Raw genomic sequence first — 21478 nt, 5'->3', positions numbered from 1 at the left:
GACCATAAAAATTGAACTTAGAAGATCATGTTAAAAGACTTTTACAGTTTTAATTCTTAAAAATTAATTAATCAGTGAGATAATATAAATAGTAAAATATAGCCAAAGGCATCAATGAACTGGCGCCATCTATATGCCAACGCCTAGCTAGGTTTCTAATGCAAGAAATATGTGCATCATATAATACTTATTGTCCCTTAGCATAAGGAATAATTAATTGTCTAGATTTACTATCTAATTGTCTAGTCAACAGTCATACAACAATTAATGGTCTAATGGTTTAGTTTCCATAAAATAACTAATTATCTAGAATTATCATCTTACTGTCTAAATTAAATTGTTGCAAATGGTGTTTATTTTTATTCTTCATTTTGATGGGGAGTTGGGTGGCACAACCATTAGAATTAGGAAGGTTGGCGCATTTTTTAAATCTAAAGAAGGTGGGTATAGATTTGATGCGTAGCTTTTGTGACAAAATAAAACTACATCAATGATTTCAAAAGAGAGAAAAAGCATGAGCCAATGAATCGCATCACCCACCATCCCCAGTCCAATAACATATCTTGAACATAGAATTATGAACGATACATAAAAAACGTTTTTTCTTTTGGCAATATATACTTGAATAACTTCAGTTCTCAAGATGCTTCATTTGAGTTAGGGACATCATTATCAACTACTCTGCATTAGAGCACATTTATTTGCCAAATCATAGTGCTCATAAGAAAATCCGTTGATTTAAAGCAACTCATATAATGAGTAATCGCAATCCTCCGTAGCCATTTGTAATGCTAGCCACATGGAGTTTGCTAAGTGAATGAGGTTTGTTGCAACCCTTGGCCATTTGATGAATATGGTAGAACTTGGGTGTGATTAAAAACAGTTGCATCAGCTTGTGATCTAAGAATTTAATTAGTTTTAAATTATTGCATATTTAAATTGTAGGAAGCTAGCTCAATTATTATCTCAAAAATAATTCTCACATCTTCATTATCATGCCAACATCAGTATATATGGAAGGCATTTCCATAAAAAGAGCAAAAATGAAGTTGCATATGTCAACCTTGGAACATTTCATAGCGACCTTTGTCAAGTTTTGAAATCATGGACAAAAATCCTTGGCTTCCAATACATATACCTATAAAATCTAGATATTTGTAAAAATTTTTATCAGCATTTATCCAACAAAAATTTAGAAGTTATATAAATATTTTTATATCTTATTGTGTATTTAATCTTGACTTTCTCCTCTTCTCCAAATATCTTCAATAGAATAGTTATTGGAGGGTATCGGCAGTGCATGATGATAATTTGCATAATTAACTCAATGAGAAGACAAGTTGCACATCCATCAATAGCAAACTCTCTCTCTATCTCTCTTATTCATTTCAAGCCATTAGAACAAGCAATGGTAAATGGCTGCCACGGTCTTCACTTTTTTATAAAGAACTTTCTAAAGTATGGTTAAAAATTTATCTACTGTATTCTTCCTGTTAGCCAAGCTTGGAGGTGTGCTTGCTACATCATTAATTGAGGTTAAAGCCTAGCTCCTTTGCCAGATCAAGCCACTACAGCTGAAATTGGAGCTTATTAAACCGGGAGCATAGAATTTTCATAGATATATTTCTTCAAATCAAAAAAAAAAAAAAAAAAAAAAGGTTACATGCAATTCTTTTCTTTTCGATGGGACATGCATTTTTTTTTTTTTTCAAAAAATAAGTATTCAAGACTTCAAGTGATCGACTGATGGACCAGACTGGTCCTCTCCGGTCCGGTCCGGTCCGGCCCAAATCCATTGTTTCTCCGAGGCCGTACCAATCAAGATCGGAAGCATGAGAAACAAAAAACGACAGGAATGGCAGCAGTCGACAACATGATAAAAAACAAAAACATATAAACAAATCTCACACAACCACACGCAAGTCCACGTATTAAACCAAGATAAAAACTTAAAACAAAGAAATCCATACTCCGAAGAAAAAAGACAAAACAGAATAGATAGACCCCGAGAGAGCGAGCGAGCGAGTCGAGCGAGCGAGCTTCCGAATCCTCCGATGCCAAAGAACGTTCCGTATATCTGTCTCGATCCCTCTCATTCCTGATCCTTCTCGTGCTTCCAAGAACCGAGTACGAGAATTGCCGATCGCCGACGATGGTCCTCCGATCCCCTCGGGCCTCTCCTCTCCATATCCGGCGAGACGAGGTACCCCAATTCCTCTCTCGATCCCATTGGAACAAAAGATCTCGAGATATCTCCTCTTTCCTCGTTTTGATCGCGGCGGAGCGCGATCCGTTTTCAAGATTTGGGGTTTCTTGTTCTTGTCCTTTTCCTTCGTCTCTTTTTTTTTGTCTCATGATTCTTTTTCTTATCTGGTTTCAGATCTCAGCGGAGCATTTTGGTTTGATCCGAGATAGGGATTAGGGTAGGGGGATGGAGATGTTGGGTTGGGAGTTAGAGGAGTGAGGGAGGGTGGGAAGAGGGTTCTTGTTCTCTTTTGTGATGGGGAATAAGATCGGGAGGAGGAGGCCGGTGGTGGATGAGAAGTACACGAGGCCGCAGGGTCTTTACCAGCATCGAGACGTCGATCACAAGAAGCTCAGGAAGCTCATTCTCGAGTCCAAGCTGGCGCCTTGCTACCCTGGGGACGAGGAGAGCAGTCTCGATCTTGAGGAGTGTCCTATCTGCTTTCTGGTCAGATCTCTCTTCGTCCGTTTCTGATGTCCAATCCTCGATCTTTTATTCTTATTAGTAATCGACACTTGATAAAAATATTATATCTAATGGAGTTTCTGATTTGTCTCGCTGTGATAGCTGCATGATTGAATTCATTACATCATTCTGATCTTATATTTTAATTTCTTTTCTAGTATTATCCGAGTCTAAATCGCTCAAGATGTTGTATGAAAGGCATATGTACAGGTAGTGCCACTTGGCTTTGAAGCACCAAATTGTTTTACGGATTATTTCTTTCCTATGTGCATTTTTTTAAAGATCTTTTTTAACCATGTCAAATTGTTGTTCTCGTTGCAGAGTGTTTTCTCCAGATGAAGCCACCTCATTCTACTCGCCAAACACAGTATCCTTTTCTTTTCTTTTGCTCTATTAGATCTGGACTTTCTCTTTTGTTAGAAAGAAAGGAAGATTAATTTCTTAACACTATCAGGTGTCCCTTTTGCAAAACCTCGAACTATGCTGTGGAATATCGAGGTGCTAGGTCAAAAGAGGAAAAGGGCTTGGAGCAAGTTGTAAGTTTGATGGTTGTTCTCATTTTGTTTTTCTATGAGTTGGAGGAGTTGTTTTGTAGATAAACCTATTCCTATTTTTTGCTTATGATTGCATGATCTACTCTAATGTATGTCGGGTTCATCAATGAGTCTGTTTATTGATCGAAAAAAAGATGCGGTTTATAGTTGTTTATGCTGGTAAGGAATGAGACTCTCATTCATGTGGGTTTCTGGGAATTACAGGAAGAACAGAGGGTTATAGAAGCACAAATAAGGATGCAGCAGCAAGAACTTCAGGATGAAGAGGAAAGAATTCAAAAGAGAAAAGATGCAAGTTCATCAAGCAGGATAATGGCTGCAGAAGTAGAATATCATGATACATCAAATAGCTTGCTTTCAGGTTCAATTAGGGCTCACTATTATAGATGTTTGTGTAATCTTTTCTTGTTTTGTTTGCTTTCATATATTATCTTTATACATGGTGACTTAGCATTTTTTTCACTTGCAGTGCCCTCTTTGAGATACCCAACACAAACTGATGGATACGTTCCTTCTCAAGGCTCATTTACTGTGCCAGCAAGCAGACAACCGTCACACACAAGGCAAAGCAGGTTTGTAGTGATGCTGCTGCATGATTATCCACTTCATTTCCAATTATCTTGTCTGGACACTTTCTTACCATTCACATAACAACAATCTTCTTTATTCAATATATTTCTGGGCATTACTGCTGTTTTTAAAAGCCATCTTTTTGAGTTTGTGATGGGAACTATATGTTTATTGTATCTTTGATTCTTGAATATTGTATACTTTTATTGCCATAGAATTTTGAATTTTGCATTCTATATTGTATTCGAACTCAACTTCTTCTTTCAACAATCTTTTACAAAGATAAAGCTAACGGAAACAAAAGTTTGGTCTGAGTTAGGTTGTGCCTTTATATGATTCTCATATATCGGTACAAGCATGACCTGGAGAGTATTTTTTTCAGAAAGTAGAGGCTGTGGGATCTAAGCAAGGGCAAACCATGCCTTGTGATTTGTCAGGAAAAAAATGCTGAATGATTCATTCAGCTATCATTTGTTTAATGCTAATATCAGATTAAAATGATAATGTTTATATTTCTGAAAAGAAAAGAATAAGAAGAATAGCAAATGAAGAAAGAAGTAAAGGGGATAGAAAAATGTGCATCTATTTGCAGATTTGAGTGAAACAATAGATAGGGAATGATGAAGGAACAATAAAGCAGGAAAAGAAAGAGGGTTGGAGGGATTTTTTTTTTTTTTTTAGAATCTATATGTCACTAAATTTGATAATGTTCAGAGCCAAGATCATAGTTAAAGCCCTAAATATCCCTAATCATAATAACTTAACCTGCTAGCAATTTGTGCATATCATAATTTAAGCAGTATCGGCACAAATAACTCCATTATAGAACCTTGGGAACGCCTTCTAAAAAACACCCTGAAATTAGATAAAGAAGTACCAGAAGATTCATGGAGACTGAGCTATCCTCATTTAAACCTCAATCACATTGTCATTTACTATTATTCAGATCTCGTTTTCAGATTTGCTTGATAGTCTCCTAGTTCCACCATTCAATTGCCATGATTTGATGGTGGAGGCTGATTTTCCATGACATCTTGTGAGACAACCATTAAATCATAACTACAATTGTTCATATCCTTGGTCTTGATTCTTGATCAAATGCCAAAAGGTGTATATTGATGGATCCTTCAAAGCAAGATGGAATGGTTCACTGGATAATTAAGGTGCGGTTAAGATTAATAGAAATCATGAATGTTTTTTCAACAGCCATATCTTTTACTATGCACTTCTCTTGCAAACTAAGCTTGGTTCTATAGTGGGTGAATCGCTGGATTTTCAGCAAGCGGCTTGCTAACCATTGGATTGTCGGCTTCAAATCAATGTTCGCCATCCTAATACCAGACCCCATGTCGGTATCGTCCTATTACAGTATCGGTATGCGATTCGGTACATTATGAGATGGTGTACTGAATATTGGTACAGTATGAGACACTGTATTGATCTCATACCAGTATAGTATGGTATGGGGTGTACCGGGTTCATACCGATACGATATGATATGGGGTGTCTCGGGCAGTTCGGCCGAGTATAGCATTTCATGCTTCAAAGCATTTGTCCTTTAGAATCATGAAAGTTAGATTCTTGTCTGAAACGTCATCAAGTCTTATATATTAATCCAGAAGATCTTGCTATATGTAATCTTCATCAGAAATTTAAAATATTTAGCATGGAAGTCTTCATCGATCATATCTTCATTGACTAGTTCTTCAAATCATCGAGTCTACTATGATCTGGTTCTTCACCATGCTAATGATGACAACGTGGATTCAACACAACATATTCTTGTTCATATATTCCCAAATCATGCCCGAATAATAGGGCCAATCTTTTATTTCTCCATTGAGGTATCTATCACCACTTCTTAGTTCATTGAAGATCATTGCTATGTTTCATATTAGAGCTAAGCAATTTAATCCAAGACCTTAATAATTGTGACCAAACACTTCTATTCAAGAAATTGATTAAAATGCACTTAACCCCTTCTCCTTTCATCAAATATCTAAAAACCCCATAAAAATGCCCAAGGCAACGTTAATAAGCAACTTAACCTAGGATAACCATCGTAAATCTTTATTTGAGCAATAGTGCTAGAAGACTTTATGGTTAGGCAGGTCGGGTTAAACAGGATAGAGATTGTTCAAGCATGTTTTAAATAGGTTAAACAGGTTTTAAACAGGTTAAATGGTCCGGTCATGACCCGGCCAATTATTAAACATGTTAAAATGAGTTAAATGGGTCAAAAGTCTAAATTTGAATGCGATCCATTTAATAAACGGATCTAGATGTGTTGACCCATTTATGAGCCAAATTTATTTATGTCAAACCTAAACCTACTTAAAGTAGGTCATTTGTGGGTCTGATTGATATGTTGGGTCATAAATTGCCATCCCTATCAATGATTGACACTCACAAAGAAAGGCCCATAAGAAAATTGCTAACCAGCTCTTTGCCCACTGTGAAGTAATGTTACATTGATAGCAATTTTGAGATAGCAATTTTGAGATGTCGAGTGGTAGAACTCAATTGATACCCTCTTTGCCCACCTATTTTGTTAAGAAAAGTTTTGACATGAGAGCTAGTAAGTTGGTACATTGACTAATACTGACTTGTCTTATTAATTACACATCTCCAAATGATATTTCTCAACCAGCTAAGCAACAGCTGATTTTCTCAACCTTTAGGTTGTCATGCTACTTTTTAATCTCTGATCTTAATACTAAGTCCTTTTCCATAAGGGAAATATTTATTCATGATATTATAGAAAGTCAGAGTGAAGTAAATAGCCATTTTCCACTGTCAACATCCCACTGTCTATACCCCTTAAATAGAAGAGTGAAAAAATGCAAAAATAAAAAGAAAGCAATCAAATGGAAGAAAAGGATAAGGAGTGTAGAAAGCTGTGGTCATCATCATGGTATAGTTGATCATGATCGCAAAGCAAAGGAAAAAAAAGATGGCCATTGTCCAGAGTATGATAACACTTGTTGGGGGTGGAAAAGGATTGATGCAAGTAGAAAAGATTTATTTTTTAGGCATGCTGATTAAGAAGTAAGCTTATTGCTTGGTGAATGAAACAATAGGCCGTATCCTCAGACTTGTAGATATGAGAGAGGATATTTGAAGTTATGAACAGATTATAGAGGAAGTTAGTAAAGGGAGTTGAAGTTTTCCATTTCCTTGACCAATAATATGTTTCTTTTTTGGCAAACTTTAAAATAATAAAAATAGAGTAGGGAAGGGTCTTATCAAACTCACTTTCTCAATGACTTAATAAACATTAATGAGCTTCTATGAATTTTGACTTTCAAGTCCAGTGAAACAAATATCAATTCTCATCCAAGTTTTGCACAAATTTGCCATAAGGGTCCATGAAAGTTGTTCCTTACAAATATTCTCTATTAGAGATAATTAAGAGCAGAAAAGTTGGTTTGCAAGGATGCCTGATTTTTGACTTGGATGTGGAACATTTGGGACCTGCAGATTAGCTGCAAATTAATTTTCTAAAATCCTTAACACAAAGCTGAGGTGATTTCTTCAATCAATAATAATATACTTATGCATTATATCCAAAATTCTCATAATTTAATAGCGTTAGTTGTGTCGATTCGTTATCAACCTCTGACCATTGCTATGGAAAGAAGAAACTAAGAAATTAAAGACTGCCAAGTTTTTGGCTGGCTATGGTTTGCTAAGTAGGTAGGGGTGTAGGTCCCTTGTCTCACAAACAGTTCGGTGTCGTTGTTTTGTCTAACATATTCCTAAGTGCAACAGCAACAATTATGTGTTTTTTACAAGTTGACACCCATATTTTGTGAAAATCTTGACTCCTTGTGCTTGTGATAACTTTCAAAAGAGTGTTGACCACAGGGGATGAAGTGGTTGTGTTATTGCAACAGGACGTGCTAAAGGTAGAGGAAACAAGAAGTGCATCATTATGAATAGCTTAATTTAATTATAGATATTTTTAGGACATCATGTAAAAAGTTGACATTAGTAAATTGTACTGATTTCGTTGTCGGATATATGTGGGCTATATTTGTACTTATCAACTAGCATGTTCATATAGAGGAAATAAAAGAACTATAATGGAAAATTATGTAAAGCAACAAGGATTGCTGAAAATCTGATTTAGTACAAGGTTTTATGTGTGCTTATTAGGAATGGCAACGAGTAGGGTTTGGGTCGGGTATTGTACTACCCATCTCCAAATCCGAACTTAATATCCTATACCCAAATCCTATCCGATACCCGATCGGATAAGAAAAAAGATACCCATCCCCATACCCAATGGGTTCGGGGATACCAATAGATAATCCATTTTTCCATACCCAACCCATATCTGCTCCATACCCATCCCATACCCAAAAAAATAAACAAGTAAAATAATTTTATGCATATTATTAATCAAAACAAAATTATCAATTCAACATAGAACATAATTTATAAATCCAGATTTATAGAAATCAAACATAAAAATAGAATTACATTTCAACATAGAACATATCAACAACCAAAATAATTTTTTGCACATTATCAATCGAAACAGAATTACCAATTCAACATAAAATATAATTTATAAGTCCAGATTTATAGAAATCAAACATAGAAATAGAACTACCATTCAACATAGCACAACCATTTAGTCCATTATTTCATTTATGAAAATTTAATATAGTGCTGAAAAAGTAGTGAACTTGAATACCAAACTTTCAAATAATTTCATGAAGTGACAACTGCAACTCTACAAATCATTCAAGGCAAATAGTAGGCTCTGTGACAAGTAATCAAAAGAAATGAACATGTAATTAAGTAAATATATATAATGAAGTTTGAAAAACAGTCATAAAGTGAAAATATTATTACCTGAACAATTCAAATGACCATCATCATCATCATCATCATAATCATTTGTATCTAAAGATTCATCTATTAATGATTCAAAATAAGATAAACACATTAATATAGTCAAAAGTACACAAACTAATAGACAATGTTAAATTTAATTTACCTTTTCTTTTAGAAGTCAATAACCAATTTTGAGCACACATCAATGCCTTAATTATTTTTGCATGGAGTCGGCTTCGATGAGGACTCACAAGTTTGCCACTTGTACTAAAAGTAGATTCAGAAATAACCATGGACACAGGAATAGCAAGTGCATCTCTAGCAATAGTTTGTAATGTGGGATACTTTAGTCCATTTTGCTTTCATCACGTCAAAATATCAAAATTATCAGACCAAGGCAACACATCATTCTCTAAATAATGGTCCAATTCAGTCATAACTATTACTTTAGCTTTTTTTTTTACTCTGAATAAAAGAAAGTAAAGCACTATCATCATAATCAAGCTTTGACTTGATGATTGTTTGTTCCTCACTATCTTTAACATTTTTTGTATTTGAAATGTTATCTGACTTGTAGCTCTTCAGCAAATTATTCAACAATGCCCGAATTTTATCAACATACTTGGGAGCTTCTTCCTTCCCAAAGACTTGTTCAAAATAAAACTCAACCAAACTCATTTTATATCTTGGGTCTAAAATTGAATCAACATCCATTATCTCATGCACAACACCCCAATATTTATCATATTTGTCCAACATCTTCATTGTCGTTTCATGTATTACTTCATCCTCAAACAATCATTCTCCTAAAACCAGCTTAATTTGACAAATTTTTCTAAAATACAAGTTGGCAGTAGGTTAGTTTGTCTCTGAAAATAACTCAGTAACAGTAAAAAATCTCCAATTTTTCACAAACTTTTCGAGCAAACTCCCAATCACTCTCACTAGGTGAATATTTATATTGAGATTCACGTTGTCTCAATCAAGCAAAAACATCCTTATATTGAACAGCAGTTTGAAGCATCAAATAAGTAAAATTTCACCTTGTTGGACAATCCAAACATAATTTCTTACTAAAAAAATCCATAATTGTCTAATAGTTTCTTTAAACTTTTTAACTATTTTAGGAGTTGCAGTTCAATATGCTACACTATCTCTTATATTCTCAAGACTATTTTTTATCACATCCAAACCATTTTTGATAATCAAATTCAAAATATGGGCACAACAATGCATGTGTAACATGGAACCAGATTGCAACAAGTAATCAGCTTGTAATTTATCTTTCACAGTACCAATCAAAGCATCATTCGTTGAACAGTTATCCAAAGTAATAGTTAATAACTTTGTATCCACATTCCAATCCAATAAACAATCAACCAATACTTTAGCAAGAACATCACTAGTATGCGGACAAGGCACATAGATAAACCTATTAAAAATTTAATAATTCATAATCAAAAAATAATCATATAAGTATAAAATATTATAAAACATCACTAAGAAAGTATTAAAGAGTTTGGTACCTCAAAAGTTGGCTTTGTAAAGTCCACGAGTCATCAATAAAATGTGCTATGATGGCCATAAATCCTTTTTTTTGGTTTGAAGCTATCCACATGTTCGTTGTTATGGCAACTCTACTACCATTATTCTCTAAGATCTTCATCACCTTATTTTTTTCAAAGTCATAGATCTTAAAAATATCATTTTTTATAGTGTTGCAAGATGGACACTTGAAAAGTGGTTGAAGTGTATTGAGAAATTTTTTAAACAGATCATGATCCACCATCGAAAGAGGATATTCATGTACTATGATCAAGAAGCCAAGTCTCTCTTTGCATTCGCTTGATCAAAAGCATGTTTAACTATGTCCCCTTTAACATCCGTACTTAACAGCATTTGTCTTATGTCCTTTATGCTTCTTTTCGGACAAGATTTTATGTGTTGATGTAAATAATTTGTTTCATGCTTCGAAGACCCCCCAAGTAACTTGTGACAATAATTGCATTCTATTTTATCCATTCCATTGATCTTTTTCTTTGTAAAGTGATTCCAAATCACACTTCTTTGCTTTCCTTGCTCTACAGTTGAGTCACGTGCATCTGTCATAGAAATCAGTTCAGATGAAGCACCCATGACATTCAGTGTAGATATAGGAGTTGTACTAAAAGTGGAAGTTCTTTATAGTATTGAAGGATTAGATCCTTCCTCTAATCCTTAAGAAGAACCTTCATTTTTGGGATCATGAGAGCTAAATATTTCTTCCGACATCATTAATAAACTGCCATGAGAAAAATTATGCACAAAACACAAATAAGCAACTATTCCATAAATTTATAGCATTTTATATACCTACGCAGCTTCAAAGATATGCAGATATTAAAAGATCATAATATAATTTTTTAATATTAATTCAGGACAACAAATGAATAGTAGGATTGGTAATATCTATGGAGTATTTATAAATGGAACAGAAGGTTGACAACTTTAATAATTTTTTATTTCTCTTTCAAATTATTATATGTGATGTGTGGCAATCACAATAAAGACAAAGTAAAATAAAAACTGAGAGCACCTCCTTCGTCCCAAGTTTTTTTCATCTTTTTTGTTTCCCTGTGTTTTCGAGCAAGGGCGGCGGGACTGGACCCGAGGTGGCGAGTAAGGGCGGTGCAGCTATGGAGCTTCACATGAGGTGACAAGCAGAGGCGGCGGAGTGGCGGCAAGTAGGGCCTACAGGGCTGGATGTAAGGCGAGCAAGGGTGCGGCGCTGGACACGAGGTGAGCAGGGGCTGTGGGGTTGGACGGAGGTGATGAGCAGGGGTAGCGCGACTGTGGGGCTTCACGCGAGATGATGGAGGGGCGGCAAGCAGGGCCTATGGGGCTTGATGCGAGGCAAGCAAGGGTGGCAGGGCTGGACGTGAGGCGGCGAAGGCGTGGCTGCGAGGCTTCACGCGAGGCGGCGAGCAAGGGCGGCAGAGTGGTGGTGACTGTGAGCAAGTCGTGAGGCGGCAAGCAGGCTTTGGGCTTGACGCGAGGCGAGCAAGGGACGGCTGGATGGTGCGGAGGCACGACTGGACGGCGAGGCGACACGACTGGATGGGCACGACGATGTGGCGAACAAGATTCCAATCTCCAAATTTAGAAGGCAGAAGAAAATTAAGAAATAGTGTTAGGGATTTAGGTTTAGGGTTATTGCTGTGGTTATTGGTTAGGGTATTTTAATATATTACAATATGTTTTATCAAAAAATATATATTATAATTATTAATTTAGAGTTTAGACATTATAATTAATAATTTTCAGTTTATTGTAATTAAATTTAGACATTAGAATACTAATAGATAATATAATTTTGAGTTTATTTCTAATTGAATTTGGATAATAGACATTAGTTGGTTAATAGTTTGCTTACTAAACTTATTTTATGAAATTACTATAATTTAATGTAACATGTTACACTTATTATACACTTATATTATAAAAATAAATACTATAGTTTGTGTAATACTTATAATTGAAATTACTATAATTTATGTAACACTTATTATATTCTTATATGATAACAATATAAAATACACTCATTATATACTTATATGAGTCATTTATTATATTAAAATTCACTATATTGAAATTACTATAATTTATGTAACACTTATATAATAACGATATTGAATACACTTATGTTACTTATTATATTGAAATTCACTATATTGAAATTACAATAGTTTATGTAACACTTATTATACACTTATGTAATTAAAATATTGAATACACATATACACTTATAAGTCCTATATTAGTTACTTATTATACACTTAGCTGCAATATATGATGAGAATATTTTACTTTCAATTTTTTACTTTAGAACCAAAGCTACTAATTACTTTTATTATAAAATATATGTTAATGATTATATAGTGTAGAAATAGTTATTTATTAGATTCAATTGCTTTATTGGCTTGGTTGATATACACTTGATGTATTTTTTTCATTTTAAACTTAATTTTTATGGGATGAATTAAAGATGAATTACTATCATGGGATGAATTGAAATTGTCTATTTGAAGATAAAACCATAGTGAAGAAAAAAGAAAAAGCATTTATTATTATTATTATTGATATTTTGAACAAGTTTATATTCCTCACTTTATAGAGATGGAAGAGCATTATTTTTAAATAAAACAAGACTATCTCTATTAGAACTTGTTCAAAAAGATAAAGAATTCAAAATTATAATATTTTTAAGATATAAAAAATTAATTATCTTATTTTACAATAAAAAATATTTAGTGAAAAAGAAGCTTGAGATACTAAAAGATAATGAGAATGAAGAAAAAAATATACAAGTACAATTCAATAATTGATGAAACTAATATAATTATCACATTAACTATAAATTGAATATTTATATATAGAGATAGATCATATATATATATATATATATATATATATATTTGGGTATGGGTTCAGGTATTATCCATACCCATAGGTTCGGGTCGGATTCGGATAGAAAACAGCACTACCCATATCCTATCCATACCCGTGCTATAGTTTTCAGGTTTTACCCAAATCCGAACCCAAACTCAAACCCAAACCCGGTCAAACCCTATTTTTTGGATTTGACCGGATTTGGATAGGGTGCATATCCATTGGGTCGGATCGATTTTGCCATCCCTAGTGCTTATATCTGCAAGCATGTACCTTGGTGCACTAGTACTGGCATTGAGTCATCATGACACTTACGAAATCCTTTATATTTTCATTTGAAAAAGATTTTTACTTTTTACATCTCTTTATTATATATATATATATATATATATATATATATATATATATAAAATATCAGTGGGCATGACATGGCTTGTGCACTGCTAGAAAGATGCAAGTAGAGCCAAAGTGGAGGAGAACAAAGGGCTGCATGGAGGTGGCAAAAAATAAGTAGGATAGTAGCATAATGAACAGAACTAGGGGCATTAAGAAATTGATTGATGACATGAACAGCATATGCAATGTTGGGTTGACGTATAGTCAAGTCCAGCGAGCTGACAATGACAAGTGAGATTATGAAGTGGGTCATTATCTGTAGGATAAAACTTCCGATGAAGCTTCATTGGTGTGCCAATTATGGGAGGGTTGGCCATATAAGCAGAACTGATCAAGTTAGAGGGGTGCTTTTGTGGTGATAATAAGTACCCCTTGGGATGGTAAGAAATGTCTGGACACAAGAAATAATGAATAGGGCCCAGATCCTTTATCTCAAAATGGCTTTGAAGTTGGTGCTTCAAATGCAGGATAGTTGAAGTGTCATCACTAGTAATCAAGGAGAAAACCTGCAGGGTGGTCTGGTACCGTTGACACCAAATTGTTTGGACCCAAAACTGGTGTCGATACGGGTGTTGGGATGCTGAAACCATCCATGCTGATCCATAGGGGTTGGTTGATCCAACCAATCCGTAATATTTTCTGTTCTTTTATATGTCAATTTTATACATACCATCGTACCAATATCGTCTTGTTTCAATGGAAAAACACTGGCATTCGGGTAGTAAGTTGAATTAGTAGGTTGAACATATAGAGCAACGTGATGATTCCATGAGATGTTATGATGCAATGAGGCCAATATAAACAAGATACTGTAGAAGCATCCTATAGGGAACTCAGATGGGATGCAACAATTGGTTGTTGAGTGGCTAAAAGTGGGCACACAAAGAAAATTTATGCAAACACAATTCTCACATAGAATGCAACACGTTGTTGGTGAGTAGCTAAAGTGGGCACCACAAAGCTAGTTTATGCAATCACAGTACAACCAGTGCCTGTGCAACAAATCAGAAAATACTTGCCCTGCACCCAAACATGTAGACCATTGGTGGGATGCAGTGTCACATATGGCCAAGTTCATGCGCAGCATTTGATCATGGAGCCTTTGCACTTATGCGGAGTTTTGTTGACTTGTAAGGCAAGGCAGCAATCAAGCAGCAAACCTGGCGGCACCCGGATACTGAAGTTTGATTTGCGACAATTTGTCAGACACTTGGTGGGTGTTATGGGCAGGTATTCTTGCTATTGAGACAAAGAAGCTTGAGGGATCTGGCAACACGTCAATAAAGAGATGCCTTGAATGAAGTCAAACTGATCTCAGGTTGCAAAGCTAAGCACAGATTTGAAGTTGAAAGCTTGGCCTTAGATAATGAAGGGTGGAACTGAGGGTATTTAGTTGAAGGAAGGAGCTGTGAGTTCAATAATGGTTGATTGCTGGTTTGATCCAGAATTGACAGATGCGAGCTCGCCCAGGTTGAGAAGAGTTCCCTAATGTCTGTCACTAATGGGGGCCAAGAGCTGTTTTGTGATGTTTGCTAGGGATGGTTGAGACTTGTCTAACATTGGTGGAGCGCAAGAGCTCAAGGAGGTGGCTAGACCAACCATAAATGACTTAATCGATGTCTATGGCGTTGATGGATCTTACCATGGCTCTGATATGATGTAACAAGAAGTGCTAGGCTTGGATGGAGGACTGCCCTCTAGTAGGGCATAGCCCAAGTAATATATCCATAAAGAATGGTATATAATAAGTTAATAACTAGAATAATACATATAAGCTAGGTATCTTAACAGCCTGGTTTGATAAATTTAAAAGACAGTAAAATGTGATGGACTTAAAAATCAAATTAGTTGCTATCTTTTACAAGTCCACCAAGAACATTGTCCTTCTAGTACCAATGAATGAGTACTGAAGTAAGTTGAAGGTGTCAAAAGGTTGAAGATGTTTTCCATTATCATTTTCACATTGTAGATTTTTGTAAAACTGATGTATATAGGGTTAAGGTAGTGAGACATATTCGCGGAGTAAACTTATGTAAAAAATGTTTTTAACTGGTCTCCTATAGAGATTGGATTGCATAAGGCATCTACATCCTTGTTGACTTTAATGTTGGAGATGACTTGGGGAGCATTGAAAGACCAACAAACAAGTTAAAAATTAATGAGACATTTTTGTATTTGACATTTTACTACTATTCATGACCTTAGCTAGTTAAAAGTACACCAAGAAAACTGATGTAGTTTGGATGTAGGCAAGGTTCAGATTTGATACTGATAATTTTTTGAGTTGAAGTTTTTCTAAATTTGCTGTTTTAATTGAGTCTTAAGGAGCATTTTCTTGTAATATCAGAAGAAGATTAGGTGTCTTTTATTTTCTCGTGATATCAGGGCTGTATTTTGTAGTAGGTTATGTATATTTTGAGGAGAAATGTTATCTGCAAGTTCAACTTCTGGTCAAAGTTGAGTTTGGAAAGTGTTTTTTTTACTGGGATTTTGCTTTTTGGTGATGTTGATGTCTTTCTTTGTTAAGTTTCATAAACATGACATTTTTCTAATTTTAGAAGGTTTGAGATTATCTTTTTCTTTTTCTTCTTTCTTTCTTAGTAAAATTTGTAGAGGCATCCTAGTAAATTGAGGAAAATATTTTGTTAGTTTGATCGTATCTTTAGCTATAGAAGGAGATTGATGGTGCAACAGTAGTTTTGATGATTAATAGGACAAAAACTATGGACTTTCTTTCTTTTCCTCTTCTTCATATGTTTTGCCTTGAGGATTGACCGTAGATAATAAGGCCTCCTCAGGAATATTTGTTTTCTCTTCTTTTTCTCAGCAATCTGAATATATTCCCAGAATTTTTGCTTATCTGAAATAAATTTTAGGTCCTACAATTTTGTATATTCAATCAACCTAGAACGTGTCTACTCCGAAATCCTCATTTGTGTACCATAATGTGTATGCTCAAGGCTAAGGGAGTGTACAAACAGAGTAGACATTTCATATTTGAAGGTTCTTTAGATGTAGTTTGTAACTATTTTTTGATTAATGTTCAACTATTAGTAGTGTACGCATGCTGAAGATAAAATAACTTGCGAGCGAGAGTTAAATTCTTGTTGCAAGGTTAATCATAAAAGTAGAATTCCAAGTCCTAGCATGCACAGAATATATGAGTTGGAGTCACCTTATATTAAGATGAATCTGTCATGAGATGCTTTATGGTGCTGTGTTGTGATGCATCATTTGTGGCAAAAGGTGTGCTTATCTTGAGAGAACAAATTACATAGAAACAACTTCCATGAGGAGGTTAAGAATAGGAGTCTTGCTGATATAATCCTATGACCACAAGGTCATTTGGAAAGTCACCTTTTGTTGGAGAAAAGACCAACTTAAGTTGGCTGCTTCGGAATATGGCTTTAGCTTGAGATCAAATTCTAAGGTATATTGGTCATTATGTTACTTTGAGGTCATAGCTTGTGTCTATATGAGAGTAATCAGTTTGGTCTTGCCTACCGACTAAAAGCCCCAAGAGCTTAGCTTAGCATATTTGTCCATGATCTTGCCATCTCTGAATTCTTCTCTCTTTTTCCTCCTTTTTTCTCCTCCTCTTCTCATTGTCCTTTAAGCTTTATTTCTCAGTTCCTATAATACATTTAGAGAGAATTTGGCTTCTGCTCCAACAGTCTTGAATGTAAGAGCTGCTTATTTCAAGGATAGAAGGGCATATCTCACAGTTAATGGCTGTTTGGAATCTTTAGGGTGTTGTCTCTGTCATTTTTGCACCATTTTGCCTCTTTTGGATTTCTGATATTGTATTTTAGGCTTGTTTGCTTTCATGGAAATAGCTATCGGTGCTTTTCTTTGCTGTGTATGTAATTTTTGGTTGGTTAGCTGTGTTTTGCTGTCTCAACATGCTAGGTGCCTTAATCAATTTGTGTTCTTACGCCACTTATTGCTTAAAGTAGCAATTCATTCTTTTCCTGTTTTATTATTTTCCTAGGCAACTATAACCATACGCCTTAATTATTAGGCATGACATCTATGGTTAGTACAATTCGATCATGTATCTATTTATGATGTTAATAGAACTGCTGCCTGTGAATTTCAGGGAAGATAACTTTGACATGGATCTTGAAGACATAATGGTCATGGAAGCCATATGGCTTTCTATTCAGGTAATGCTTTATTAACTTTTTTCAAAATTTATTGGAGGTCACTTAATATATTATCTATTTCCTGAAGCAGCTTATCGATTCTAGAATACTCTAGATGTTGAGGAGCATGTTTTTAAAAGCCATTGCTGAATCAAATACATTTCATGGGAGCACCATTTAAGTAGAATAATTTTTTGTGTTTTTCAATGATATTTTTTCTATTGACATGTGTTTGTATTCTTAAAAGCAAACAAAAAGTGGCATGATGTATGCTTTAGCGCATTTTTCATCCTAAAGAAAACGGTTTCTTGATTTTGTTTCTTACTTGCTTTTTCTTTTGTTGGCTGTTGGAGTAGCATCATCTCGCATAGTTTCTTTCTTGTTTTTTCTTTCCTTCTAGTTTCTACCGTATTTTGCCTGGGGTCATTTCTTTTTCATTATTCACCCATAAAAACATCTAGTTTTCTACTTCTGGTTTTTCTCTCTCTTGTCTATTATTTTTTCACCTTAAAGTTTCAACAAATATTGATACTGAAGTACAAACTAAATTTGTGACTGACCACTCTTGTATACCTTGGGAGCACTTTCTCTGGCATGTCTCTCTGCATATTTGTTGGCTTATCTTAAGATCCCTGTACAAAATCTCTTCAAGTGATGATATTCTTCTTCAATATTTTCCAGAAGCCATGGACATCTCTTCTGAGAATTATTTGTCATACTCCTTTGAGGCCTAGTTGGTTTGTTTTAGCCAACACAGCTAACATACCCTCTCTCAGATTTAACTTAAATATAGTTTTTCAAAAAGCTCATGGTATATGATCTCTTGATATTTATGCTGGTATTTTGCTAGGTCTTCTATAAACAATTTTTTTAAGTCACCTTTAACACCAAGAAACATGTGACAGTGGGATCTTAAAATAGGAGACTTTCCTTTTTACTGGAGGGAGCTGGTTGAGTTGATGCTACATCCATTATCACAATTACATAATGACTATTGCATGTGTAACTCGGTTGCAAGTTTTGCAATATGCCATTTTCCCCTCTTAACATGGTACTCATATAACACATGGTTCTGCAATATCCCTACATTCCCAGACTATTCATGGAATCTGACTAGTACAATATTACAACTATATACAAACCATATGTCCTAGGTGATGATGGATCCTAAATTTTTGTTCTATGGCATGAAAATTCTCAATCTTCAGACTATAGTATTTTACTGAAGCGAGAGTTTGAAAATTGTAAATGGCCAACCAACTATACTGATTCTGATGTAGCTATCTAATAGTGCTCTTGTACTCGGTACAACAGTTAGTAATTTGCTCAGCATACTGTGTATATTTGAGTGAGTATAGAAATTGCACATAGCAAGTTAAATGAAGTTGACCTCAATCTGGTTCTTGTGCTCAAGAGAATGGATTATTGGCTAGGTAACTAGTACTGCTGTCACAATACAGCACCAATGGTAATGAGCTATGAAGACTAGCATTTCCGCATCATCATGTTAGATGTTTTGATGCTTTCGCATTCAGTTGATGAGATATTTTCTTGCTTATTTCTCTTAGAAAAGAGAGCATTTCTTTTAAGTAGGAAACAGAAGCAGGTATTAAGTTGTATCACCATGGCAATCATAACCATTTCTCATGAGGTTTAATTTTGATTCTCATACGATGTTAAGTATATAAAACATTAGTTTTTCTTTCAGGATCTTCCTCGTTGATAGAATGTCTTCTTTCATTATTCTGCAATCAAAATTAAAACGACAGCTTTAAGTTGCATAGAAGCATGCCTTGTGTGCCTCATGTTGGTCATTAGTCTTAGAAACTTACTAGATGACACATATTTGGAATATGTTAAAGTGTAATAAGTTTAGATGATATGCTCATTCCTGCAGTGATTATAGTGCAAAACATTTTAAGATTAGGTGCTTACTATTTGCAATGGTTGCGAAGATGCTAGTGTTTTATCCTTTTTGTTATAGTTTCGCTCAGAATTATGCTGTATCTTGGTTTCATGAAATGACAATATGACATCAATTCTGTTTATAAATAATTGACCATGTATATATGATCCCAGCTCTAAGCAATTGATACACGGCAGCGATGGGAGTTTTGAGTCAATATTGGAGTCTGGAGGACTAAGTCTTTTATTGATCAAAAGTTTTAATCTTTTTGTTGTCCAGATTTTGTTGTCAGGACAAAAATCAATGTGGCAAAAATTGCAGTGATCAAGTTCCAATTAACTACTGTAGCTGATGTTAAACTAGAGTCTGTCACTGACATGTCAACACCTTCAGCAATTATCTCTCACTGTGAAGCATCGCTGAATTGCCTTTGCTCTCTTTGCAGATTGGAAATCATCCGGAGTCACTGCCTAATGCCTTAAAATAGCAATTTTCTTGTCTTTCTATTGCAGTTGTTTCTGTTTTTTTGGTTTTTTCCAATAATGTGCAGCATGTGTTGACTGTTGAACTTGTTATTTGCGAGTGTTGATCATGTAGCTTAGTTCAGTGCAAAGCCGTAGAGAAAGCAACTAGTTGCATCTTGACTAGTAAAAATTGGACCACCAGTGGTATTCTTTAACAGATACTGAATTTGATACAACCAACACTTTTAAGGGGGAAAATTTATCTCTATTACTTCCCAATGAGTCTTTATCTAACAGAATACTTCTGCTCAAACAGGAGAGAGGAGGCCCAAGAAATCTAGCTTCTGGCCACAGATTATCAGGAGATTGCCATGATTCCCATCCAGTAGTTCGAACAGAAGCATCACCCACTGGTGGCCTTGCATGTGCAGTTGCTGCAATGGCCGAGTGTCAGCACATGAACAGGGATTCTACTTTTTTGGCCGGAAGCAGTGCCCCAGTTTTCAGCACATCAAGGCAGCTGAGCAGCTTACATGTGGGAGATGACAGGATTGTGGAGAACTATCACTCTGAGAAGTGGCCTGATGTGTCATCAAACTGTAGGAGGACGATAGCAAGGGAGGATGGTGATTGGGCAATGGACCACAGGTCAGATTTGGCAGAGGCAGGGACCAGCTTCGCCAACTCTGCTGTTGCAGTGGATGCAGGAGCTGCACTTTCCGAAGGTGCTACTATGGCTGCAGGCCACCTCCCTCCCGAGAGTTTTGAGGAGCAAATGATGCTGGCTATGGCTGTTTCACTAGCAGAGGCTCGAGCAAGGACACACCCACAAGGACTGAGCTGGATGTAGTGTTTGCTTGGCCTTACGAATTTGCCTTCTTTTCACACTATTCCTTGAGTAAGCTCATTGTTTTTTTTTGCTTTTCTTTCTTTCCCCTTCTAGATAGTTGAATTTTCTTAACCCAGGTACTGTGATTTTCATTATACGTGGCTTTCACATATGTATGTAAAAAAGGTTCAGGTAGGGAGGGGATAAATGTGGAGAATTGGACCGATGTTGGATAGACAGGAAAATTTGAGTTTACCGGCTAATGCAATGCGGAATAATTTATTGCATCCTTTAATGTTAATTTCTCAAAAATGTCTGTTTGTTAAGTTCGAATATAGGCAGGTTTGATCTCTCTCTCTCTCTCTTCCTCCTCGATCACACAAGTTAGTCTAATCTCAGCTGAGGGCATTGTTTTGTGATTTGTAAATCTGCATGGTTAGGTTTGTATTTGTAATTTTTTTTTTCCTTGGTAAGGTTGTATTTGGAATCTTCATTATGAGTTTTATGTGTTTGATGGTAGGTTAATGTAATTTGGCTATATGGTTGGATGCAGTGCGCTATTATGCTTGATGATGTTTAAACTCATGATACATGTCTTCTCCTGCCTCAACAACTCATGATAGTTTCAGGG

General features: G+C 35.3%; 1 protein-coding gene across 1 annotated transcript; it reads left to right on the top strand.

Annotated features, from left to right (window-relative positions):
* Positions 1-2007: 2007 nt before the first annotated feature.
* Positions 2008-21148, top strand: LOC105043890 (E3 ubiquitin-protein ligase GW2). The gene is made up of 9 exons (XM_010921619.2): positions 2008-2203; positions 2381-2692; positions 2869-2920; positions 3032-3077; positions 3165-3246; positions 3469-3625; positions 3734-3836; positions 17603-17669; positions 20335-21148. The coding sequence occupies exons 2-9, from the start codon at positions 2501-2503 to the stop codon at positions 20866-20868; spliced, it is 1233 nt and encodes a 410-aa protein (XP_010919921.1). The 5' UTR covers positions 2008-2203; positions 2381-2500; the 3' UTR covers positions 20869-21148.
* Positions 21149-21478: the final 330 nt, after the last annotated feature.

This window comes from Elaeis guineensis, chromosome 2 (assembly GCF_000442705.2).
Source record: "Elaeis guineensis isolate ETL-2024a chromosome 2, EG11, whole genome shotgun sequence".
In the NCBI taxonomy this organism is placed as follows: Eukaryota; Viridiplantae; Streptophyta; class Magnoliopsida; order Arecales; family Arecaceae; genus Elaeis; species Elaeis guineensis.
The sequence above is the reverse complement of the archived record's forward strand: the minus strand, read 5'-3'. Positions and strand labels throughout refer to the sequence as shown.